Source organism: Erithacus rubecula, assembly GCF_903797595.1.
Source record: "Erithacus rubecula genome assembly, contig: SUPER_Z_unloc_3, whole genome shotgun sequence".
Classification (NCBI taxonomy): Eukaryota; Metazoa; Chordata; class Aves; order Passeriformes; family Muscicapidae; genus Erithacus; species Erithacus rubecula.
In genome coordinates, this window is record NW_027635944.1 from 585,648 (window position 1) to 611,728 (window position 26,081).

Genomic DNA, 26,081 nt, shown 5'->3' on the forward strand with positions numbered 1-26,081 from the left:
TCTTTGAATCTGGAAGATCCCAATGTGTGTAGCCACTGGGAAAGGTAATTCTTTCCTTTTGGAAGAATAAGTGACGTAAATTCCAATGTAATACTTTTGCTTTACTTTACTTGGCATGCTTCAAATTACTGAAGGCTTATAGCTGAATTTAAAAACTGGGAAAAAATCAGTTTACTGCGTGGACAGGTGAGTTCATGGCTAAGTAAAAGATTAGTTAACAATGGGCTGAAATGCATCTTTGCATGGGGGTTAGGATGCAAAAGACTGCTACAGTAATTCTAGCAATCTTACACAACCATCTGGGTACAAGAAGTGAGTAAAAATAGCTCTTTGTAATTTAGGTGAAAAGAAGTTTTACATATGCAAAATATAACTAACCATATTGGAATTTGGGCAAATTTGATTCTCTCTTATTCAGCACTCACAGGATCTGCATTAATATTCAGCGTTATATTATTTTGATGAGGTCCAAATATTTGTAACATGCAAAATGAAATTTGTCATCAATCTAGTTGGTCTGTTTGTTCATCCAATTTCATGTGAATTGCAAAATGCCACAATGTGTTTGAGAGGTTGACCCTCAAGCATCTGCTGAATTTCTTTTCTTGTGTAAAGGTTATGATAGGGAAAACAAATGTTCTGGTCTCATTACAACTGTTATGCCTGGAAATCATCAGCTGGTCCATGAGAAAGTCTTAATTTTCCCAGTTCACTTGGGGACATCAGTATTTCCTGTGCTTACTGTAAAACTGTGGTTTAGGCTTAATCATGAGGAGTGCTACTAAACCACTGTACTTTTATTTGTGATTGTTATGGCTGATTCTTTGTAATTAGATGCAAAGTCATATTTACTTTTCATAGAGTCTCTGTATTAAAAAAAACCAAATGTAACACTTTGAGGACTTTCCTTGGGAATTTCCCTGAGCTTCTTGTGAAGCATTTAGCACCTCTGCCTCAGCTGCTGTGTACAGTTCATACAACAATGTGGATATGAAATAGTCACCATATTAAATATCTGATCCTAGTAGTCAGGCAATTGTCTACATTGTTACTGGATTCTGTCCAATATTGTGTCTGCTTTGTTTACAGTTTTTGTAGGTAAAAGTGTTTTGGGGGGAAGCTACAATATAGTGGAAACAAAATGGGGATGAAACCTCAAACACACTATTTACTCTTATATTATATTTGTATAATGTAATTTAAAATAAACTAATCAAAGTCTTCAAAAGGAAAAATATATTGAAAAATGCATCTAGCACACGTGCCCACTTTGTTGCATGAACTGTATTTCTTCTTGTGCTGTGTCTCAGAAATGGAGCAGAGCTGCAAGTAAATTTAATGTTCACGCTGCTACCCAAAGCAGGTGACAGAGGGACAGAAGTATGAAAGGTCAAAGCCCCAGACTGAAGCTCTTGACTGCCACTGGCACTGTTGTCTGCTTTTAATAAACAATAAGCCTCAGTCAGTACTAGAGTGGTCTTTACAAATGAACTGTGAGAAGGGGTAGAGCGTGCCCTGCCTCAGGGTAGCAGTGCAGAGCTTCAGGCGAGTGCCAGCATCCCAGTGATATTTTGTTGGGCTGGGACAGCTGGGTGCATTAGGGCTGCTTGTCTTCATGCAGGAAAACAGGGAGTAGGGTGTGTGCCCAGTGAAGCAGCAGATCCAAGCCAAGTCTTACATGAAACTCTAAAAGAAGACACATAGAGAACATCTGGCCATGGACTAGCCCTGAGAACTTCTCCTCACAGAAGGACAGAGAAGACAGTTGTGGGAAGGTCTGCATTTTCTAACTCAATCTTTATTTCAGATATCCAAACTTCAGCCTCACTTTTCTGTGATTTGTCCATGGAGTTAGTTGTTGTCTTGCTCTCTACTTTATTATTTTATTTTATTTTGCTTTAAAATCACGACTTTGTGCATTAAAATCACTCTGAAATAATAATGAAAAAGTGAAACAACACACAACATACCCTCCATCCCCCCTTCTTTCATTTGGCACAATATATTTTAAATAAGTACATGACACAGAATTAGCAAAACCGCAGCCACTTCCAGCCATCAAGTCACATATGAGAAATGAAATTTTGAGACTTATCCCAGACAGTGTGAAATGTGATGGAGTTTTTATCTCTTGCAATTAAAACCTTCAGTCTTAAGGATATATCCCAAGTATCCTGATGGAGGTGGGCTGTAAGACAAGACCTGAAAGAAGCTCAGGATACAGTGGCTGGTGCCAGCAAAGAGTTAAATCATCTGCATGCTAGGTGTGCAGACAGAGAATTTAACAGGAACTTGAAAAACAGAGCTACAGAAAGTACAGCAGTGCTCAGGGAAGAATCAAGTGCTTTTCCAGGATCCTGTAGGGTGGCGTTTATTCACTTGTTGTTTGACATACACGCTCACATCGGGGCTCAAAATATCTGCGTTCAAGAGGTTTTACGAGAACCTTTCGTAACCCTGACTCTCTCCTCATGGAGGGAAATGAGCTCCTTTGGTCCAGAGAGCGCTTTGAATTCTGTGCGCAGACATTCGAAACTTTCTGGCTGTTCGTTCCTCTCTCTGGCCCAAGAGTGCGCTGTCCTGAGGATTCGCACATCTCGGTGTGGCTTTGGTGTCAGTCGGTGCTTTCAGTGTCCTGCACTTTTATTTTCCCGTGGGGAGCCCTTAAGCCTTAAAACACGTCCGGGAGGGCGGGGAGAGCAGCGGGAGCCCCGGCAGAGCCCGCCCGGTTCGGGGCATTGTGGCATCACCGTGCGCGTCCGTGGCAACCGTGGAGTTCCCGGCTGTGGCTCCGCGTTTGTCGCAGCTGGTCCCAGCCCTGCAGTCGCTGCGGTGCCGGGAGCCGCTGCCCTGCGAGCGTCGCAGCTCGTCATGCTGGAGGAGGAGCAGCATCGCCACCGCTCCAGGCACCGCCGGCAGACTGTCCGGTGAGTTCTGCGCTTCCGCTGCCCGTTTGTTGATGCTCCAGGCTTTGCCTGCTTTCACTTAGTGCGCTTCGGCTTTTTAAGATCGCGTTTGCCTTTATTCTTGGGTGGTGTCTTGTCACCTTCACATGTCGTGGCACCTTCAAATGTCTCGTTCGAGTCCCTGCCATGGGCTCTGCTCGCCCAGGTTGCTGCTCCCAGCCGTGTCCAGCCTGATCTTGGACACTTGCAGGGATGGGACAGCCGCAGCCGCTCTGAACAACCTATGCCAGGGCCTCACCACCCTCAATGAGGAGAGTTTCTTCCTCATATCTATTCTAAATCAGTGGTCTGTTCTGAAGTATTCAGCATATATTCAGAAGCTTGCATGAAGAAACTGACACAAGTTTTTTATGACACATCAGACACAATTCCCCCAGCAAAAACTTTCTTTGCTGTTTTGTATAATTATGGAACTGCCATAAGCCGTTCCATGGCACTGGAATTATTTTTCTGGATGAAATAGCATGCTTTTTAAATTTCTGCCTATGTGTGGTAGTAAGCTAATGCGAGTTTGGTGTAACTTGCAAAAATAAGGAGACTAGTGTTACAAAAAGTCTAATTTCTTAGTTCTCAGGGCTACATCTTAATGCAAAACTGCTGTGCAATTGCTGACAGCCTTAGCAGCCTTTAACACCGCAAGTGTTCTATTAGACAGGTAACATGGTGTATTTGAGCTACTTAAAAAATCATAGTACTATCATTTATCTCCCTTAGAAGTGGTTTGAAGAGAAGCAGAGTTTGCAATCTCTTAGGAGAATGTAGCTCAATCTACACAAACATAACATAAAATAACAAAATTATTGGTGTTCTGAAAACTCTGACAGTGAATAGTCTCCTCTACATATATGTATTTATTTCTCTACAATATTCAGGCTTGGAGGACTGGCAGTACAATTCTGTTTTATAAAGCTCCCATCAAATTGCAGTTGTGGTAATTGCTCAAGTGATGTGGCAGTGACACTGTGTAATTGTTCAAGAGTGGTTAAAAGTTTAATATTTTAGAGGGTTGACAAATAAAGCAAAGCCTATCTGTGCTAGAGGCCGTAATGATTTTATGATATGGAAGAGACTAATCTTTGATGCTCATCAAGTCAAAGTATATATGGTTAACTATGTTCTTAATTCCCCACAGTTTATAGACTTCATAAGCTGTATATTCACCACCATGACTTCACAGACTTCAATCAACATCACTTGTGGGGAAGCTAATCGGTGAGGTGCAGTTCTGGATTTTTATGTCTAGCAGATTGTTTCCTGCTTTTGTGGCTTCTTTATTTTCTAGATGCCTGAAATGATGCAATTCAGGAGGAGGAGGAACCAGATATGCTGTATACATGCAAGCTGTCATAGAGCCATCAGGAGGCAGAGAGAGTTTCTGCCAGCACATAGGAATCCTGCCCAGGAGGCACAGGAGGGTTTCCACTTCAATCAAAGTGGTAGAGCTTGGCTTTGAGTCTTACCATGACCCCTGTGTTTTATAACTTCATAGGAGTTTGATCTTTGTCACAAACTATTTGTCTCTCTTTAGTCTGTACAAAACTGCCAGTTCCATAGGAACAGCCAAATTCCACAAATATGGACTTTGGCCAGAAAATCAGATTGCAGTCTGCTGCTCCAGCTGCAGAAATTTAGCAAAATGACACTGCTAGGTAGTAAGTGAAAGAACATTTCTCTCTCTTGCAAAATTACTCTGCATTTTCTGCCAGCTGTGGAAACAAAGGCAGTGTAAAGGTGGATTTTTGTCAATGTTGAGTGTAACCATCAGACTTGTGAACACTGAGAATTTGGGTTTTGAACTACAAAATCTCTTCTGCAGTGTAGAAATCAAGATCTCCTTCACCTGTTCATATGCTTCCTTGAAGATTCTTAAACTCCTGCTAAAAACGATGTCTTAGATAAAAACAGTGTGGGTAAAAAACATGTTTTAGCTCAAAACCAAGGGTTGATGAACTAGTAGTACATGAAAATAGAATTTGAAAACATTCTCTGAAATTTGAGAGACATTAAATTGTGCAAGCTTTGAAACTTTCCACACTTTTGTGGGTTTTTTTCTTTGAATCTTCAGAGAGCTTTATGGTTGTAGCACTTCTAGTTGTTACATGAAGATGAAAGTAAAAATCTCCAGGTGGAAGTAGGAAGCCTTCATAAAGTACTGCTTTTATTGGCCATGCTGTGATAATTAAAGAAAGTATCACAGAAAAAAAAATTCTTAAGGCTAGTTTCTATAGTATTTGAAAATGTTTAGGTAGATAAGCAAAATGAAGTCGTTAACATAATAATAGTTCAGCCATTCTGTCACTAGTTAGTTGGTTTATTTTTTCCTTCATTTATTTGTTTTTGTTAGCTTGGTTCTTTTAAAATTCTATATGAAAAAAAAATAGGGTTTTCTGATATATTTTTTTAAGTTTCCACCTACTACATTATGAGTTCAGAAGTTGTTCATAAAATGCTACTTCAAAAAGATGTCTAATGTTTTTTTTTCCAGTACATTATATAATAATCTCTGTTTTAGTGCTCTAATTTTAATTTTTCATTTCCATAGCATCCTTAATTTGCTAATTCCTGTGGTGCCATATAATTTTGCAGCTAAAAACCTGAAATTTTATCTTTTAATAGTAGTAATGTCTTTAAAGTCAAGACTTGTAAGTTACCAAACCCATCCTTGATGGCATTTGTGGTTTTTTAGCCAGTCAAAGAAAAAAAAAACATGAGCAAACCTGTCATTTTGGTAATGAAAAATGTTTATAGTGCCTATACATAAATGTAGAAGAAAAGTGGTAATTTTTTTATTTTGAAGGATCTATTTATTAAATGGCAGTACAATATCATTTCTGTAAAAAATACTTGATGTTGACAATGGTACAGTTCTTTAGTATTTACATTTCTGTATTATATGATACCAATTTAGTGCTTAATTCATATTTCTTTTATCAGTGTATTTCACATTTATTACCCACAAACTCTTGCAGTTTTGTGTGGAGGAAACGGTTACTGCAGTCTTTCTTACATACTTAAAATATTATGAAAACCAACATATATCAACTAATATGAACACTGATTTTCAAGTACTGAAATAACTTCAAAGTTGTCCAGTTTGAAGTTATAATAATTTCACTTAAAGATATTTCACTAGTTAATAAATGTGTTTTTAATATGCATACATTCATCTATGTGTATATGTTTATGTGTATCTGTACATATTTATGTATGTATATATATATATACAAATTTGTATATTTGATATTTGGATTTCTCACTTAATATACAGAAACTTGGTTTTGACTTTTTATTACTGTTTGGGGTTCTTGAAGGCTGATGCTGCTCATTTCCAAGTAGATTTTGTTATAGCTGAAATAGTTGTGGAAATTAAGATAGAACAGAGTAATTGGAGGAAGCAAACCTTTAATTTGTCTTGTGTTTGTAATCAGTTGCATGTCTGTAGTTTGAATGTGTGTATCTCTGAAGACAAAGTATGCAAAAGGGAGGTTTTTTCTACATCTATGAATTTGTTTCGTAACTGAGATGGTTTTGAGATGGTAACTCATGTTAAAAAAATGAGACTTACCATGGAGACAAAGAGCTTGCCAGTTCTTTTAACTTGCATTATCAGAATGCTGTTTTTAAGCCTCCTGGAAGTTAATGATCAAAAATTATGGAAGTTCATTATTGAAAACAAATACAGAAAAGGATAATGAGCACATTATGCTGAAATCAGTTTTTTTAATCCAAAGTGTCTTTCTCTTTCAAGTTCCTGCTGTCATATCTTTCATACCTTGCAAAAGAAGCAATTTTGTATAGTCCTTTCTTCAAAGAGCAATAGCAGATGCAAATGGCACAAAAGTAATATTAATTATGTGAATGTATAAATCTCGGGGCCCATGCTTGGGTAATTGAAGTAAAGTGCCTTTGAATTTTTAAAAGAATACTCATTTTAAAGGAAAACACATTTTTCAGATCGGGCACTGATATGCAAGGATCTCCTCAGGGCAGAAATCAATCCGAAAGGGATCTCATTGAAGATTTGAGAAGGAATGTGCAGGCACTTGAGACAAAATACTTGGAAATCACCAGTCAACACAGTGAAGATGTAAGGACTTTTTTGTTTGCTGTCTTGCTTACTTGCTTTCTTTTACCCTTGAAATAAATGTAATTTATTTCCTTAAATGCAATTTGTTCCTCTCATCGAGAGAATCAAAATCACCGTCACTAGTTGCAAAATAACAAAGCAGCAGCACTGTACAGATCTCTCATGCCTGTCTGTAGGAACTGATATAACTTTTAGTGTCATTGCTGATAGTTGAAGGTTTGTGTAAGAAACTTGAGCACTACACAACAGCAGAGTCATGCAGAGGAATATTTTGCACCCAGCCTTGGAATTCTCAATGTAAGACATAGTTTGTTGGATTGAGTGTTTTAATCCTGGTAATTCCAGGGATCCATTTTAGAGAATTATCCCACCATTGATGGAGCAACAGGAGCACAATAAGAACAAATCATTGTGTCAGAAGCAGGAATCTCTAAAAAATAGATATGGAATAACAAACTTGGTTTATTGGCTGTATTTAATCTAAAACAGATGAATGAGCACCCACAGCAGCTGCCCCTAACAAACTGCTAAGAGCAGAATTCTTAGTTGCAGCAGTGATCACAATTAAAACTAAAGAAAATTTCAACAAAATATTTTCTTAGTGCTACTTCATTTAGGTACTAGTTTGCCACAAGTGCATCAGGCAGAATCTTTTTAATGGGGTTAAATAATTTCCCATTAATGGTGCTCCTATTAATAAGAATACTGCTGCTTTGTAGATGTTCTGAAGAAATGTATATTTGACTATCCACCTTCTTGCATTCAAATGGCTTGAATGTGGTAATTTCTGGCAGCAGTGACAAGACTATCAGAACCTTTTTTGAAGTGTATTCTCTGTTTTGTTTGTAGTGTTTAATAGCATTCTGCTTGACTGCTGAACATCATTGGATGGAAGTTTGTGTTTCCATAATTAGTTACTAGGTGTCTGATAATCTAGAATCCCAACATGACTGTTTTTCTAGTTGTTAAATAAGTTATCAGAAAATTGACTGTAGAATTCAACTGTAACTTTTGTTGTCTTAAGGCAGAAGTATCTTTGAGAGAAGGGTATGTTTAAGGTACATGAAAATGATATAAGAAGAGGATCAGTTTGCATTTTCAAAAAAGCATCCAAAATTCTAAGTTTCAAGATTGTATTTCAAATTCAGACATGACACTACGACAGCTGTGAATGCAATTTCTGAAATATTTTTTTTCTAGATGTCTCACTATGAAGAAGATTTAATGAATTTAATGTTAGGACTAGATAGAGGAGAGGCTCTTCGTGGAGTTCTGGAGAGTAAAATGTCCTTTGCTAGAAAAGATGCTCAGGTGCGGATGTATTCTGCAGAGAACGAGATACGTGATGCAAAAGCCAAACTTCGGGAACTGGAAGGTAAGTTTAAAAAAGACGGAAACACATGGACCAGAGGCTACATCAGTCCCATGTCATTCAAACAAGCAGAGATTGCACAAAGTTTTATGGCTTCTACCCTTTTTTTGAAGCCTTTACCTTTCCCATGTCTTACTCATCTGCTTTTGTAAGCTCCTAAGAGTTTACAGAGCCCTTGCTGCCTCACATGAATTAAATATAATCTGCAAGACCTATCAATGCCTCATTTTGCCCTTGCTCCGTACCTGCTGTTACTCCTTCCTTCAGTGTGTACAGTATTGGAATTAAGGGGTCCTTCTCTATATCCTGCTTATCACTATGTCCAGCAGTTCTTCCTTTTTCATTTCAGGGGGGAAAACAAATCAAATCTAGTTCTGCTTATTTGTTTACCTTTTCCAAAAACTTTCTTTCCCCTCAGGAGTTCTTATTGTACTACTTTTTTCTCTTATCTTTTAACGTATTTCTAGTTTTAACTGTTTTTATCTGGCCTCTTCATGTCATCTTTGATTTTCTTTTTATACAAATAATTTGTATTATGCATTTAGTGTATTATATGTGTATATGTATATGTATATATATTAGATGTGTATTGTGTATTCAGTATGTGGAAAGGAAGGGGTTTACCTAGACTTTTTTTCCCCCATACTAGTTCTGCATTCAGAAATTCAAATTTTCTTAGTCCTTTTCAAGCTGTGAGAGATTTCTCGCACTTTAAAGCTGTGGTGATGCATTTATTATTATCTATGTAAGTATAATACTCTTTACATTTAGTAGAGGAGGCGTGGTTGTAAAACTTTGCTGTTCACTGAAAAGACTGGAGCACTCCTGGAGATTGTAACCTTACAAGGATGGAAGGAGACTCTGAAACTTGCAAGTGCACCTTATACTGCCCGATTTTTTTTTTTTTTTTTTTTTTTTAAGATAATAAGAAATCTGCACTTTCACTCATTTGGAGAACACAGAAGTTACAAAAATCTTCTTACCTGATTTTAATCAACTGGCTGTCACTTGCCAACATTATTGCACAGCTAAGGAGTGCAGGTCTCCTGATAGAAATGCTCTCCTTATCTTGTGGCTTTCCTTACACAAGTCATACCTGTAACCAAACAGTATAAATCACACAGTTTAAAATAATACCAATACGAAACTTATATTATAAATCCCATTAAGTAACTTAGAACAAGATGCTCAGAAACACAGTCGTTCAACCCCACACTTGCTATTTGGCAAAGAAAGTGCCTTTTCTATGCAAGAATTGTTTGTTACTCAGTATTCTAGCTATGGGAACTTTTAACTTGTCAGACTGTTGTAACATATTTGAATATTACAGTGATTTAATTAAAATGTTGCCTGTAACATTATGCCTGACTAATATTTGAAGAGTATGAAGTGTTGATTTCAATTGATGGTGAAACGTAAAGGACTCCCTTCAGTGGCTAACATGGCATGTGTGCCCTAATTAGAGTGAAAGGGAGAATAAATTTGTTTAAAAACACACCCTAGCAACTCTAATGATAAGGGGTAAAAGATCTCTGTAAATATTTGTAGCACTTCAAATAAAGTGCTGTTGTTTTCCACCATCTCCAAGGGCAGGATACTTGTTGTAATGCCCTTTGCCTACCAAAGATTAATATCTGAAATCAGGTGCCCTGTGTTTCAAATAAGCACTTAAGACAAGAACCATACAGTCATGAGTATTTCACATACATACCTTTGTGAGAGGGATTTAACAGCAGAGGTAGATTCTCTCTTGATTTATTTTTTTATTCTTCTGTTTTATTCCAGCACGCAGGAGTGAGCCTAGACAGCAAACTTTTACATATGGATCAGAAGGTTAGTTTGGCCAGAGCTATAGTCCATATTTCCCAAAAATGGTAGCAGAAGGTGACCTAAGCATTGAGGAACTGCACCATGGAACCAACACTGGGTCTGGAATGGATTTAACCTCTGGTGTGTCACCCTAGAAACCTATACTGTGTCTGGAACCAACACAGCCTTCCCTTCCAACCATAACTATGACAGTTCTGTGCAATTCAATAGTTTGAAACATTTTCTTCCGCTGAAGTAAATTTACTTTCTCCGACAAATCCAATTGGTTTTCATTTCTAACCAAAGAAAACATTACACCTCGTGGACCTGCTCCTGATAGTAAATTTGCTTTTCAAGCAATTCTAGTCACTTGAATGTGGGTTCCTAGCCAGCATATCACAGAATCACAAGGTTGGAAGAGACCTTCAAGATCATCAAGACCAGCCCATGCTCAACTAAACCATGACACCGAGTGCCATATCCAGTCTTTTTTTAAACATATCCAGGGATGGTGACTCCACCAACTCCCTGGACAGACCATTCCAGTACTTTAGCACTCTGCCTATAAAAAACTTTTTCCTAATATCCGTTCTATATTTTACTTGGTGCAACTTAAGGCTGTGATAAGTGATAACTGATAAGGTCACCCCTGAATCTCCTTTTCTCCAAGCTAAACAACCCCAGCTCCCTCAGCCATTCCCCACAGGACTTGTGTTCCAAGCCCCTCACCAGCCTTGTTGCTCTCCTCTGGGGACACTCAATCTTCTCAACATCTTCCCTGAACTGAGGGGCCACAGCTGGACACAGCACTCAGGATGGGGCCTCACTAGTGTCAAGCACAGGGAAAGAATGACCTCCCTGCTCCTGCTGGTCACACTGTTCCTGACACAGGCCAGGGCCACTGACCTTCTTGGCCACCTGGGCACACTGCTGGCTCATGTTCTGTTGGCTGTTGACAAGTACTCCGATTTCTTATTTATTTTTTTTTCATGAAGACTTTGACTTTTCTTTCTGTCATAAATCCTGAACATTGTTGCAATAGCCTTTCCTATTAGTCATAAACACTTCAATTCTGTGCATTTCCCTGTCTTTTGAAATTTATTTTCTATGTAAAAAATCTTTGCGGGTTCACTTTGAACCTGAAGCAGCTCGTTCACTTCCTCTACCTTCTCCTGCTTCTCCATGTGATGGTAAGTCTAGTTTTCAAGCAGTTAGAGCCACTTGGATTTGGGTTCCTAGGCACTATCTCCCTTCATGCTGCACAGCTTCTGCAGGCAAATTACAATAGTAGTTGAGTGCAAAGATAATGCAGCAATAAAATAAGAACTGTCAGAAACGTTCTAAGATTGTTTCAGAAAAGAAAGGGGGTGGTGGAAGCTAACACAGGAATTGAAATTTTTGCCAGGGTGACTGTAAGATTAGTTTGTTTACTGCATTACCAAAACACACCCTAGCAGTGATGAGGAGTAAAAGATGTGTGCAAATATTCATGTCTCAAAATAAACTTCTGTTGTTTTCCAACACTTCTAAGGCAGGATACTTGTGCTAATGTCCTTTGTCCAAGAAAGATTTATATCTATAATTAGGCACTATGTGTTTCAAATAAGCACTGAAGATGAGAAGGAAACAGTTAGAAGTTCTTCACATATGTGCCTTTGTGAGAGGTATTTAACAGCAAATGTAGATTCTGTCTTGATTTGGATTTTATTCTTTTTTTTATTCCAGGACACGGGGGACAGCCTAGACACAGAAACTGCCCTTACCCAAGATCTGACGTATCCTCTGGTGAGACATTCTATGTAACCTGTTCTACTCCTGGCACCAACACAGCCTCAGGTGAGACACTCTGTGGAACCTGCCCTACACCTGGAACCAACACAGCCTCTGGTGTGTCACCCTACAGAACCTATACTGCAGCTGGAACCAACACAGCTGTTCCTTCCAACCATAATAATATCAATTCTGTGCATTTTGTTGTTTTTCAAATTTACTTTCTCTGAACAGAATCCTTTTGGAATCCATTTGTACCTCAAGGAATGAGTACACCTTGTAGTCCTGCTCCTCATGGTAAGTGTCCTTTTCAAGCAGTTAGAGTCACTTGGATATGGGTTCCTAGGCAGCATCTCCCTTCACGCTGCACAGCTTCCGTAGGCAAATAACAACAGGAGTTAAGTGCAAAGATCATGGAATAATAAAGTAAGTACTATCAGAAACGTTCTGAGACTTACTTGTTTAGGGGGAGAAAGGAGGTGGTGAAAGCTAACACAGGGACGAAAAGTTTTGTCAGGGTGACAGTTAAATTACTTTGTTAGCAGTTACAATGATGAGAAGTAAAAGATGTGCGTAAATATTTGTAGTACTTCAAATAAAGTGCTTTTGTTTTCCAACACTTCTAAGGCAGGATACTTGTGCTAATGTCCTTTATCTGAGAAAGATTAATACCTATAAACAGGCACCATGTGTTTCAAACAAGCACTTAAGACGAGAAGCAAACAGTTATAAGTTTTTCACATATGTGCCTTTGTGAGAGGTATTTAACAGTAAATGTAGATTCTGTCTTGATTAGGTTTTCATTTGTTCTTTTATTCCAGTACACTGGGGACAGCCTAGACACAGAACCTACATTGTGTCTGGAACCGACACAGCCTCTGGTATGGCACCCTACAGAACCTACACTGTGTCTGGAACTGACACAGCCTCTGGTATGGCACCCTACAGAACCTACACTGTGTCTGGAACCGACACAGCCTCTGGTATGGCATCCTACAGAATCTACACTGTGTCTGGAACCGACATAGCCTTCCCTTCCAACCATAACTATTTCAGTTCTTTGCATTTCCTTTGTTCTAACATTTACATTCTCTGAATTTCATTTACTTTATCCGGCAGAATCTCTTCCAAGTTACTTCATACCCCGAGGAGTCAGCACTCCTCTTCGTCCTGATGGTAAGTCTGCTTTTCAGGCAGTTTTAGTCACTTAGATGTGGGTTCAGAGCCAGCATCTCCCTCTGCACAGTTGCTCTAGGCAAGCAACAACAATAACTATTTGCAAAGGTAATGCACTAATAAAATTTCTGCTAACAGAAATGTTCTGAGACATTTTTCAGAGAAGAAGGGAGGTGGTGAAAGCTAACACAGGCATGAAGATTTTTGTCAGGACGACTGTTAAATTAGTTTGTTCACTGGATTAAAAAAATACACCCTAGAAGCTATAATGATGAGAAGTAAAAGATGTGCGTAAATATTTGTGTTGCTTCAAATAAAGTGCTGTTGTTTTCCAACACTTCCTAGGGCAGAATGTTTGTGTTATTGTCCTTCATCAAAGAAAGATTAATGTCTATAATCAGTTGCTGTTTGCTTCAAATAAGCACCTAGGACAAGAAGCAAACACTTGCAAGTACTTCACATACATACCACTGTGAGAGGTATTTAACAGCAAATGTAGATACTCTCTTGTACTTTCTTGTTTTTCAGTTCCAGCAAGCTGGAGAGAGCTTAGTGATGAAGTTTTTACCCCTGCGAGACCAATTAGTGATGAAGTTTTCACCCCTCCAAGAGAGCTTAGTGATGAAGTTTTTACCCCTCCGAGAGAGACTAGTGATGAAGTTTTTACCCCAGGTGGGAGAGAGCCCAGCGATGAAGATTTTACCAGCGGGTCAAAAAGTGGCTTTGACCGAAGTTACAGCCGACATTTCGGGCCACTGCGACCTCTAGCCAACCGAACCGCTGATCGGATGTACTACACAAGAAGCGACTCTGACTTACAGGACTCTCTTTGGGTGTATCACCAACCTAACGTGATTAGAATCTCCGCCCCCAGAGACAGGAATGGCAGAACTTACTGTGTACGACGACCAACAACGAGCATGTGTGTCCAGGTTAGCCCAACCGGAATCGAAACCATCTCATGGCTGGATGATTCCTCCCGTCTTAGGTCATTAAGTCCTTTTACCATGTCCAGTTCCGCCTGGGAAAGGCTTAGAGCTCCAGTTGGTACTCCAGTTCATTCTCCTGCTCCAGTCAACACATCCTTCAGGAACAGACCACGCAGATCCCTTTCTTTGCCTCCATTCAGATCTGTCAGCCAGCATATCTAATCCAACACCAGAAGTACTCAGGAAATGTAGTTATCACACTCTTGGCTGTGAAAGTTTTCTTAAAGAATATCCCAGCTTCTCTTCAGAAAGAAAAAGCTCTAGAAATGTAAAAAGAGCTAATTAAAGTACAGCTTCACCTACCTTTGCATTGTAGTTCAGTGTATCTTTTTATCTGTAATTTCATATTCTTATGAAAATGTGCATTCATATTTTCACATTTCTCTGTTTCTAATTATTCATATACCAAAACAATTTTAAACTATTATTTATTGCAGTTGATTTTTATGTAGTATATTTCAAAATGTTATAGAACAACAGCTTTTGGGTAGTTTTCCTCATTCTTAAAAAAAATAATTCCTAAAGCCCTTTTAGTCTCTGTCTCTCAAAGTTGTTTCATACGTGTCTATGGCAGCAGCCTTGCTGATCTTTCTGCTTTTTCAGTTAAGCAAGACTCTCATCCAGGCAAACAGACTGCACTTACTAATACATAATCATTTGGCAGGAGCTCTATTGATTTCTAGTAACAGCTGGAGTCCTTTATCTCCACAGGATGTTTTGGCTTTCCCACACTTTGTTGGGTTTTGGCTGCAAACCCCATTGCCTTTGCTTTCTTATCTACAAGTACCATGGCCAGGCAAAAGCTGCCCAGTGGGCTGTATTCCAAAGGCAGTTTGGTCTGGAGTTTGTGAATGAAGGAGAATTACCCAATCCCAAACCATGTAAAAAAAATCATAAAAGACAACTTCTCATACTTAGAAACAACTGACAATTCAGAAGTGAATGTAGAGCTTATTCACACAGTGAAAAGGAAGAGAATGTTCCAATGGAGTTGTGGTTAACAGAATTTTTGTTCTGACTCCCACTAATAGCTGGCACTGGAGAAAGCCATGTCCCTGGAAGTGTCAGTGTCTTCTGTCTGCCATAAATTGTTTTGCTGCAGCAATCAGAGGACTCAGGTTAGAGAGAGGCCTCCCAGTGTGAGGAAACCACACACGTTGGGACTACAAGGGTCTCAAGTATGTCCTTTGTGCTACTCTGGAAAAAATAATCTGCTTATTCACAGCCACTGAAATGAGTATAAGTTTATTAGAATATCAAGTTTGTGTCTAGAAATCATGAGTTTATTAATGAGTTTGAGGAAGGAGTGTTAAAGGCAAGCTGAGGGGACAAGAGGTATAAAAACTTAGGGACTAGAATGCAAGACTGTGCACACTTTAGGGTTTCCTTGCTTTATAACAAAGCTGAACACAAACTTTAAAATGTTCTGTGCTGTGTAGATTCAACTCTGTTCTAATAAAGCTCTGAATATCAGGTATTTGTTTTGTTAGGAGCTGCTGATACCTCCAAAAACCAAGTTGGAATCTCCAACAATTCATTCTCATATGTGGATATAATTACTTGACAAGATTATACTTTGGAGTCTAAAGCTCTATATTAGGACATTTCTGGAATAGTATTCAGAGAAGCATCCAAAGCATCGTATCCCGCTCTCTTCTCTAATGTATACATATATGTAATTTAATAACTTCCTTTTCAAATCCTATTTATTTTACCTAAATTATTTAATTCAACTTAAATATATTAAGTTATGGCTCTATTTCCAGGTGCATTTTTCCTTATGAAAGAAATCAATAGTTCTGTTGGAGTCACAGCTTTTTAAATCCTTGTAGTTTTTATTCAATTTATTGTGTATTAGGTTGAAAACTTCCTTAGCTGGCAGCTTGCAAAAAAATCTGTCTGGTTTCCAATGCTGCTGGGATACCTCATTATAAAACAACAATAAGTACAACTTTAGGAAGAGAAGAAATATTGCTAACTTACATTCTCCTTCTATGTAGGAAAAACTTTTAAATTTACTTTTACTTTTGAAAATCTATCTGCAATACATTTTTTGTCAGGGTCTGCATTTATGGATTTGGTTACACGGAGTTGAACTTTTGAGCTACAATTATGTCTGCGTATCTAACAGTAAACCAGAGTTCATGATAATACTTGGTTTCTAGTGGACAGTAGTTGCAGCCTCTGCCTTGAACTGAGGTGCTTGTAATACAGTCATGAAAAAACCCCTCTATATAAGTCTGAAACCATAGTTCCAAAACCTCAAACTGTATCAGCTCCTAAGCTGGACAAAACTCTTTAATGCTTAAAGCCAATGAGGGGAGAAAAATTTTCTGAATTCCTTTCTCCCTCAAATTAAGACAAGTGGGGTTTACGAAGCTCATGGTACAAATCCAAGATGAGGTGTCAATGAGAATAATAGACGCCACTTCCCAACACTGACACACCAATGTTTCTGCTCCTCTGGGCCTGAGAACTTGTTCTCTTGGATGACAAAAACTCCTTCCACATGGCAATAAATCCTTCCAAGCCTCCAGAGATTAATTGTTGCAAGAAGTAAATCTTTAACAAGTTGAAATTCAGTAGCAAAACAAACAACAACTTGTGCCAGGGATGCATCTAGGGCAGATGCACCCGACTGGTGTGCTGGTGTGTTCTGAAGAGGAAACTAGAGATGTCTTTCGACATTTTGGGAGGTACCAGAGAAGAAACAGCCTGGACTTCTGGCTTCTGCCCAGGGACATTTCCTAGCAAGAGCCCCAGCACAGGCCTCCCTCAGCTGCTCCCTGCATGGCCAGCCTTGCCCTCAGCCTTCCCACGGAGCGTCCCTGGCTGTATCCAATGGCACCCAGGCCCTGCCGCGCCTGCTCCAAAGGCCGCAGCGTCCCCGAGCCCCAGGGCTGCAGGAGCCTGGCTGCCCTCGCCAACATCACTGCTCTGGCACAGGCTGGCAGCAGTTCCCAGGGTTTGACACACACACACACACACACACTTCTCCCTCGCCTGCTGCCCTGCAAACGCGAGGGGGGGATGCAGCAGCGCTGCTGCAGCTGAGCCTGAGCAGCTGCACTGCAGGAAGGGAGGGCCCGGCCGGGCCGGACACACCGCGGGGCTCATCTCAGCTCTGAGCCTTGGGGGCAGCAAAACCTGCTCAAAACCATCCTTTCAAAATTGGAAAGAGCTTCACATGGCACCCCACTGCGAGTGGCAGGGTTTAATTGTTATTTTACTCACCTCAAGTAGTCTGCTTGTTTGTTTGTATCAGAGCATGTAGAGACAATAGAAGTATCTTTTCTTTCTCCTGCAGAAAAGCAGAATTTTGACATTCCTCATCAGGAGGTTTTCAAAAAGTCAAAAATTACCCACTGGATGGCCTTGTAAAAGACCTTCAAAGCTTTTTTTTTTTTTCACAGCAAATTACTCGGAAAAAGCTACAAAATTAATAATGGGGCGCACACAACATTCTCTACAGTAGCCAGTTCCAGGCTTTAGAAGGAAGGCGAGGCCACTTCATTCTACAGGTTCTGCACTACCACAGTGCAAAGCCCAGCTCAGCTTTTCTGCTTTGAGGGCATGAGGTGGCATCTGCACATTCAAGTCACACAGCAACAGGTGCAGTTTCACAAAAGACAACAGCTTGAGATAGACAGAGGGGGAGAGAGAAACCAACATGGAGGTTCTAACAAGAAATAGGCAAAAAAGCTGGAATTCTTCTCATGCCATGTTTTTATTGCCACTTCCTTGCCCATTCCAGAGGCCCAAAGTTTGGATGAAACCAAGTTTGCATGCAAAGTTTCTGCACTCTTGTCAGCAGAAAAGTCACAGTATGTTCAATACAACTTGTAACAAGAGCTTTGCACAAAAGCTTCAGCCTGAGTCCCCACCACCAACAAGACCAAGGCTGAAGAAGGACTGGCTGGATGACACAGAATCCATGTGGTGGTGAGATCTTCATACTTAGTGTTTCTTTCTTCCCCACATCCCACCTCTCTTCTCTTATTCCTTTGTACCTCCCTAATTTGCATTTACTGGTAATAGCATCTGTACAATTTAAAAGCATTTCACTTGTGGCCTAATTCAGGCAGAAGCTTCTGTTAATAACCAAATTTTTACACCACAGTTCTCCAGAGAGGCATTAGGAAAAGCAGCATATTAATACATTCATAGAAATCCAGGGGATGGGAGTGCTTCAACTTTCCCAAATCTTTTTTCTTCCCATTTGAATTGGGGATCTCCTTCTGTTCCCTGGCAGAGTCTGGGATGCTGGAACTCTGTAATTTCTCTTTCTGGTACACCTCACAGGTGCAGAGGGAAATGGAGCTGATGCTTGGAGACATGTTCAAAGTAAGAATGGATGTGGAAGGCAGCACCCAGGAAGAAGAGAGGCCTCCAGCTGCTGGCTGGACATGACTGGAGAATTGCTGGTGACCAACTCGCCTCTTCTTGCTCATCACAGGACTGGTAATGTCAGAAACCAGAGGCTGTTACTGCAACAATACAAAGTAATTTGTGCATTAATCAATGATCAGGATTCTGAAAAAGCAGCATTTCTGAAGTGGCAATGGTTGAAAACACATCTTAAAAAGATCATTCAAACCAGGAAGTAATGCAGGTAAATACATGCTCTATATCAGTCCTACTTTCTCATCTTAAGACTTCAAGTCTCTAGCTAAAAGGCTTTGAGAGAAGGACACTCCCTTCAGCAGCTCTATCAAAGGCTTCCCCAAAATGGGGAAGTTGTTTTTTCCAATTCCCAATTCCTGCTTGTACACATCAGGGAAAAACTCAGCTCTTTTGTCACACACCTACATGATTTACTAAAGAATATGTTTTAGCTGTCTACCTGTTAAAGACAAGATCAGTGCTTTGCTGACACAACTGAGGAGTAAAGGGAGTGGTGGTTGGTTGGTTGGTTGTGAATTCTCATCAGGATGAACAAAGACATCAGATACATGTCAGGAAATTCTCGTCCTTTTAGGTAGAGTAGCCTTCACTCCAGTAGCCACTCCACTCTTTAGACTCAAAAGCTGATGGCTAAAACATTCTTCCATTTGTACAAGAGAATTTCATAAGTGGTGACTTAATGAGCCTTTCCTTTTTCCTCAGTTTACTTCCATAATTTGTCAGCTCCTCCCAAGGACCTTCTCAAAGGTGCTGGCTCACAAGACACAACACATGGCCACAAGCTCCCCACTCCCACAGCAAATTTCAGGGCTGAGGATGGAATAGAACTGGACAGCCATGCTGTTCCCAGGCAGAACAAAGGAGGAGGAGAGAAATAAAGGCAGAGAAGAGAGAGAAGGAATATCACAATTTTGTAGATGCCAAATTGGTCTGGCCATGGGAGAGTGTAGATCTGGAGTAAACAATGAGAATGAAAGTGAGAGAGAGGGAAAAGAGAGTGAGCGGGCCTCATGTGCCCCACCCTGCTGCAGCCCCTTATGTACAGTCAGCTTTTGACCCAGTTTTGTCATGCATGCAGAGCCAGCCCTTTGAGCCCTTCTGCAGGCAATGAGTTGAGGCTGGGGACTGAGCTCAAGTCTCCAGGCAGAGCAGACAGTTGGCTCAGGACAGTGCTGCTCCAGCCCTGCAGGACCCTCTCTTCTGATCACAACCTTCCTGCCAAAGCACTCAGAGTGCCTGAGGCAGAGAATGCTTGAGCCTGGTCACATCACAGCTTTTACACCATCAGCAGAGGGCCAAACCTTAATACACAGTAGGGAATGTTAAAAATGCACCAAATACCTGAGCAGATCTTGCTGGAGCATCTCTCTCAGACGGCCCTGGAGATGTCACCTGGCTGGTGCTGGTGGGGTCCGAGATGGAGCTGCTTTTCTGTAAGGATGGTCAATTATTTAATGTTACAAGGCCTAAATATAGACTGCCATAATTCTTTCCTTGCAGAGAAAACAGACCTTCAGTGTCAGGACTCATGGAAACAGCATGAAGCTGAGTTGAGGGAGCTTTAGGCTGGATATCAGGAAAATGTTCTTGCCCCAGAGGGTGCTGGAGCAGTGGAACAGGCTCTCCTGGCCAGTGGTCACAGCAGCAGAAGCTCAAAAAGCACTTGGGCAACACTCTTGGGCACTGGGGGTGATTCTTGTGGTGTCCTGTGCAGGGCCAGCATTTGGACTCCATCACCCTGATGGGTTGCTGCTGACTCAGCATATTCTAACAAGCTTGGCTTCATCTCCCAGGGTGTTTTCTCTGAAAAGGCTTTTTTTCCTTCCTCTAAAGACTGAACTTACCTAGAAAGTATTAACTTCAAATTTTCTCTATTGATTTCACTGTAGCCAGGCCAATCAGTCTGAATAGTTTGAAATAGATGTTCCTTCAGACTGTAAGAATTTTCCTTTGGATTCAGGTTGGCTACCTACAGGCAGACATGTAAGAAAACAAATGGTCACTATGGTTGCTATATGGAAATTATAGAAAACAAATTGCTCCTGAAAAGCTGTTTGTGAGCACCAATTGGAACTGGACAATGTCCTTTGGTACAGAGATGAATTATTCCTCTATCACATGAGTTTTAAGCTGTATCACAGTTTCTCCTATTGGAAACAACTGAGTATCTCTATTCATATCTAGCAAATGTTCCTTTCAAAACATTTAGAGCTGCAAAGTGTAAGGAATGGTGGTCAGGCCCAGCATCCCTCCCCTCTTCATGTGGCTGAGCCAGGGTTGATTTCTGCAAAGTTCTGTTGTGAGAAGGCAATGCACATGACTTGCTGCATTCCTTTCACAATAAATTTCATTCTTATCATCCTCAAGTCAAATACAAAATCTACTCAAAAAGCTTAAATGAGGTAGGAAAACCTCAAGGCCACTAATATAATAAGTTCTGGTTTAGACTTCATCACCTCACACCCACTGAGAGTTCCTGCTGAGATGAAGACACGAAAAGTCTCCATCCATTTGAGCCCTACAACACATTAAATAACTCACCAGCACACCACCAACCATCTCTCAAAATCTGGCGTTTTTCTTTCTTTGAAATCATGATAAACACTGATGTTTATCTGATGATCTGTGTTGATGACTGTCTCCCCTCAGCTAAAAAAAGATGTAGAAGTAACAACGATCCCAGAAGCAGGAATTCATGTCTTAAAAGCAGAACTAAGGTTATGTTGGAAGGAAAGCAAATGTGTGAATCCTTTTGATAAGCATGTCTGTGCACCCAAAACTGTATCCATTTGAAGTATCCTCCCTGAACATTGTTCATGGCTAAAGAGAAAAAATTCTGATGTGATATATTAATTAATAAAATTAAGCCGCAGCCATGGGGAACAGGGAATACTTAAAAAGGAAACTTTCTTATTTAAACAGCAGCAGAAGAAGTAAAAATTATGATAAAATAACAACGTGGTGGAAAAAACTGCTGGAACAAACAGCACAATCTCACCTGCTGGAGGATCTTGCCAAAGGTACCCTTGTCCTTTTGCATGACTCCATCTCTCTGCAGGCAGGCAAGTAACTCTGGCTTCTTGTACGTCCTTGGAGCAAGCAAATGAATCAACCTGTCCCTGTAGGGTCAGCCATAAACAGCAGTGCAAGGATTCCCTTCACTGTCTGCAGGGTTCATGGGCATTGTTTTCTTCTTCTCATGTGCAAGATGTGAAGTGTTTGGTTGGGCTATTTTGAGATCTGTTTGTTTTCCCAAAGGGAACAAAAATAGAAAAAGAAATGTCATCAGGGAGTTTGGGAGATAGCAAGCAAGCTGATTTAAAATTATGAGGGAATTCTTGGGGAAAGAGCTGAACTTGCACATCCTTGTGAATCTCTTCCAACTCAGCATATTTTCTGATTCTTTGATAAAGCCCAATCCCTAAGTGCTACTGCATGGAGCATGTTGCAAGGGCACCCTATACCCTACCAGCAACCAGACCTGTCTCACTTGAGTTTCTCAGTGCCAACCCAAAGCAAAAATGGTCCCAATTTCCACAACTGTCTCACCAGTGCCAGTCCTCAGACCCCAACCACTGAATGTAAAATATTCCCTTAGGATCTATGTAAACCACCACCAAGAATCATACAAATCATGATTCGCATTCATGACACAGAATGTCCCAACTGAGAAATTCAGAAGTTTGTCTCTCCAGAAGGAGAGGAGGTCACTGGTTATCCCTGAGCAGAATGTCAAAATACCAGGTGGATCAAGAAGATATGGTGCTACTCCTTGAGCCCTGCTGTATTCCTCAATTTTGGCTACAAGGAATCAGGATCTCCAAGCAAGTATGGACAGCTTTGGGAGCATCCAGTTCCCCACTAAAGTAGCAATAATGCACCTCAAAGCTCACCAGTACAGACAAACACCCAGCAACATCAGACCCCGAGCAGCAGACAAAACTGCTAAGGGCAAAGCATCATGTTGGCAATTCTTACCAAAGTTGTGAACCTTTCCAAATCAGGCACAGAATATCATGATTCAGACAATCAATTAGCAAAACCCTTAAATGTCTGATTTAGAAGGGTGGTGGCTAACAACAAACCAAAAAGTTAGAGTGCCCTCAAGCAATAATGGGATAAATTGTAAAAGGTAAACATAAAGAAACCCATTCAGGTATTGAAGGTATGATAGACAATTTGGAAAGGCTGGTACTTAGCATTAGGTTGACGGTGATAGTGACAAGGGTAGTCAGCAAATGCAAAATCTGCTTAAAGAGCAATGCACACTTTTAAAAAAGACTGCCCTTAGTAATCACAAAAAAAGGGTAATAGTGTAAGAGATTATTGACAAAGAGACTTTTCTGAATTACAGCAGCAAGAACAGTATAGGTATTTATTAGGTTTATTAATAGACACATTTTCTACACTGCCAGACACTTTTCCCTGTCACACCAACAAAGATAGAGACGTACCTGAAGTAATAATAAAAGAAATAATACTAAAATTAGGACTCTTTTGTTTTTGTTGTTGCTGTTTGTTTGTTTGTTTGTTTGTTTTTGTGTATTACTTCAATGTCTTCCAGCTTTCATGAGACATTTTGCAAGTATTTCTAATAGCAAAAATTATTATCATAGCTAAGGAAATGAGTTTTAGAAGTGAGATTTCCAAGATAAATCTTCAAAGTCTCTAAGTGGTTGGATTGCTGCAAATAGCTTAGGAGGAAGCAGTGGTTAGTGGAACACCAAGAGCTCTGGAGCCGCTTATGTCCCAGATCAAGCCAGAGCAATGCAGTTTGTTCCAGAACACACTGTGCAGCTCAGATAACCAAGATGGAAATGACTACTATATGGAAGACCACAATGAAAGGACAACCAAAGTCCAAAAGCTCAGCGACCACTCGGGGTCTCTAAAGACCCCAAACTAGACCCTCAGAGACCTGTGCAGACTCAAGCAATTTCTGCACACGGAATGATTTCTGAGCAATAGAATGCTGTGTACCGCGTGCTCCACTGTGACCTCACGGCCGCCGCCGCTCTGTCACCGTGCGCTCGCCCGCGCCCGTCTGTAAAAGCAGGGCGGGCACAGCCAGCGCAGCGGGGCCGGCACCATGCCCTGCCACGGCCGGCGAGGGCGGCGCAGCCGCAGCCGCAGCCGCAGCAGGAGCCGCAGGCGCTCCCGGCTCCGCGGCGTGCGGAGGAGGCGCCGGGCCCCGTCCCGCCGCCGCGGGTATCGCCGGCAGCGCCGCCGCCGCTGAGCCGGGCCGGGGCTGCACCGCACGGCCGGACCGGAGAGCGCCGGCCATGGCGCAGCCCGGCTCCGCCAGGAAAGCGCAGCTTTAGAGCTGCTCCTGTTATACATTTATCTGCAATAAATTAATCAACTCCAATAAATAGAATCAGCAAAGAATTTATTGAGCAATCAGCAGCAAGCAAATCAGGGCTGGGCATCTGGGGAGTCTCTGCTCCACCAATGGCACGCACCCCACTCCGTTTCAGTCTGTCTTTTTATCTTTTTCCATGAGCGTGCCTTTCATCATCTTCTCACATCCTTTGTGTGTCTGCGCAACCAGATGCTAGGGGGTCTTCTCGTGGCTCCTGGTGGTCGTGGGGGGAAAGGCCGTGGTCTTCTCTTACCTGTTGGTTGACTTCTTCCTATCTTTTTTGCAAGCATCCACAAACTGGGCACATACAGGATGTTTGTGGTTATTTAAGACATAATCTAGCTTAAGGAAGTTTCAGTGGTTTTCTGGCCATGTTCCCTAATTTAGCAAGGTTTGATTAGCAGAAGCCTTACACATGCTCTGCTACACTCCCAGTGTGCGTGTTCCCGCCGCGCCTCTGCGCCAGCGCTGCTGCCGCCGGTGTCCGCCCGCTGTCCGCGTCTCTCCGCTCCCCCGGGATCCCCTGGCTCGGGACGCGCCCCTGTTCTGCACGCCAGGCCGCTGCCCTGTTGGTCGTGCCTCTCAGAAACAGGGCCCTGCTGCATGAGACAATGCCTTGGGACCCAGGCCCCTCCAAAACTGCCCTTGTCCTCGCTGCGCTTGCGCCAAGAGTGACGTGTGTGTCACCTTCCTGCCCATTTCAGTATGGCCAGAGCTGCACTGAAATGCTACTTCTGTTCAAAGTTTCCAGGAGGCAAAAAGGGAACTGGGGCGGGGGCAGAGGGACAATGTCAAAAAGGAGAGGTTGTCCTGAAGCCCTTTTGCTGGGGCAGGTGCCATGAGGGTCTCTCGCTCAGAGCAAGAGCCAGGAGCCCCAGAGCAGATCCTCTGCCCTGGATCGGATCAGGGGTAATTTTTGTAGCAGCCAGGAGGAGCAGGGCCAGAACCTTGGGGTAATTAGATACCACCTCCCACGTGGCAGGGGAAAATAGAAGGGATTTGTTTTTCCTTGGCCTGTGTGCTGTGGGTTGTGGAGTGTGACAAGTTCCGTGTGGTGAATGGTCGTGCGTGACTCATTTGCCTTGTCCACCCTGCTTTTAGTGTTGTTACTGTTTGTGTTCTTATTTCACTGCTGTTTCTAGTAAATTGTTCTCACCTCAACCTGTGATCATAATCTGTTTGTGCTTTCCTCTCCATCCTGCCGCAGGGAAAGTGGTGGGGAAGTCTGTGAATGGCACATGGTCTGAGGTGTTTCAGTGTGAGCACTAAACTGGGGAATACCATTCCTACACTGCAGCATTCTGGGAAACTCAATTTCCTAAGTGATTTCTTTCCTTCTTTAGTCCTACAGGAAAATTAGTCTGCTGAAAAACAACTGCTGGAATTGAATTGAAAGCTGGCTAGGTAACATTTGTTTTAAAGTACAGACTTAATAAAATTACAAATAAACTTATATTTAAATATTAAATATTAAATTTAAATATTGCCAAATAGTCTTTGAAATAGTATTTTAAAATATTTTGAAATCTGTGGTAGGAGAAATTCCTTTTGTCTTTTTCCAGTCCCACAGTGACAATTCTATAAAGCCAATTACAACTGAATATTTTCAGCCCATCAAAGAAGTTAAGGAAAATAGCAGAAACAGTTACATTTGAGCTGCATTTCCAAAGTAGATGGTTGACTTTAAGGCTTAAGTCTAAAGAAGGGGAAATGAGAAGATCTGTGTGTTGAAAAAGAAAACCATAACAGGACTGTGCAAATGCATTCTGTTCCTCTCTCAAATGGACATTCTTATATTCAAAATACCCTTGAAAACTGAAGCCAAAATTTCAAGTGACTTTATGTCAATCAGCTGCGTTAAATCATTAAAGAGAGCATTATTGGTCTGGTTCAAAGATTTCTGAATGAATAATGAACAGAAAATCTGCACATTAAAATGACACTTTCTTGAATAAGTTAGATTTTTCAGAGGATTCAGAAAACAGGTTTGGGTTTGGCTTTTTTCTCCTTCTAAAAAAAGCCAAAAGAGTTCATGCCTTCGCTTAGTCAGTTCAAGGTTCTGGAGGGTCACTTGGCTAGCACTGAGGTCACAGACAGTGGGTTCTAAGCACCTCCAAAAAGATGTCCTTGATTTTCAGACAAAATG

The 26,081-nt window shown here is 41.1% G+C and overlaps 3 protein-coding genes across 8 annotated transcripts in view; 1 reads left to right on the forward strand and 2 right to left on the reverse strand.

Moving 5' to 3' along the window:
- The window catches only part of LOC306814886 (uncharacterized protein), a 262,807-nt gene that overhangs the window by 203,496 nt on the left and 33,230 nt on the right, over window positions 1–26,081 (reverse strand). The gene's annotated exons all lie outside the window — the stretch shown is intronic.
- LOC306814878 (coiled-coil domain-containing protein 171-like) overlaps window positions 1–26,081 on the reverse strand; it is a 167,125-nt gene that overhangs the window by 40,286 nt on the left and 100,758 nt on the right. The window lies entirely within an intron of this gene.
- Window positions 2,094–5,170, forward strand: LOC306814880 (uncharacterized protein). 4 transcript variants are annotated; one of them, XR_013777273.1, is made up of 3 exons: window positions 2,094–2,927; window positions 4,099–4,178; window positions 5,032–5,170. XR_013777273.1 is itself a non-coding variant. In XM_079331374.1 (2 exons), the coding sequence occupies exons 1-2, from the start codon at window positions 2,482–2,484 to the stop codon at window positions 4,259–4,261; spliced, it is 459 nt and encodes a 152-aa protein (XP_079187500.1). In that variant the 5' UTR covers window positions 2,094–2,481; the 3' UTR covers window positions 4,262–4,371. The 4 variants fall into 4 exon arrangements, 2 of the variants coding, with proteins under 2 accessions (XP_079187500.1, XP_079187501.1); XR_013777274.1 differs by lacking the exon at window positions 5,032–5,170 and adding an exon at window positions 4,272–4,385; XM_079331374.1 differs by lacking the exons at window positions 4,099–4,178; window positions 5,032–5,170 and adding an exon at window positions 4,249–4,371.

What these genes read in the sequence shown, in the direction of transcription:
- LOC306814880 (XM_079331374.1), top strand. Translation starts at nt 2,482, where the DNA reads ATGAGCTCCTTTGGTCCAGAGAGCGCTTTGAATTCTGTGCGCAGACAT.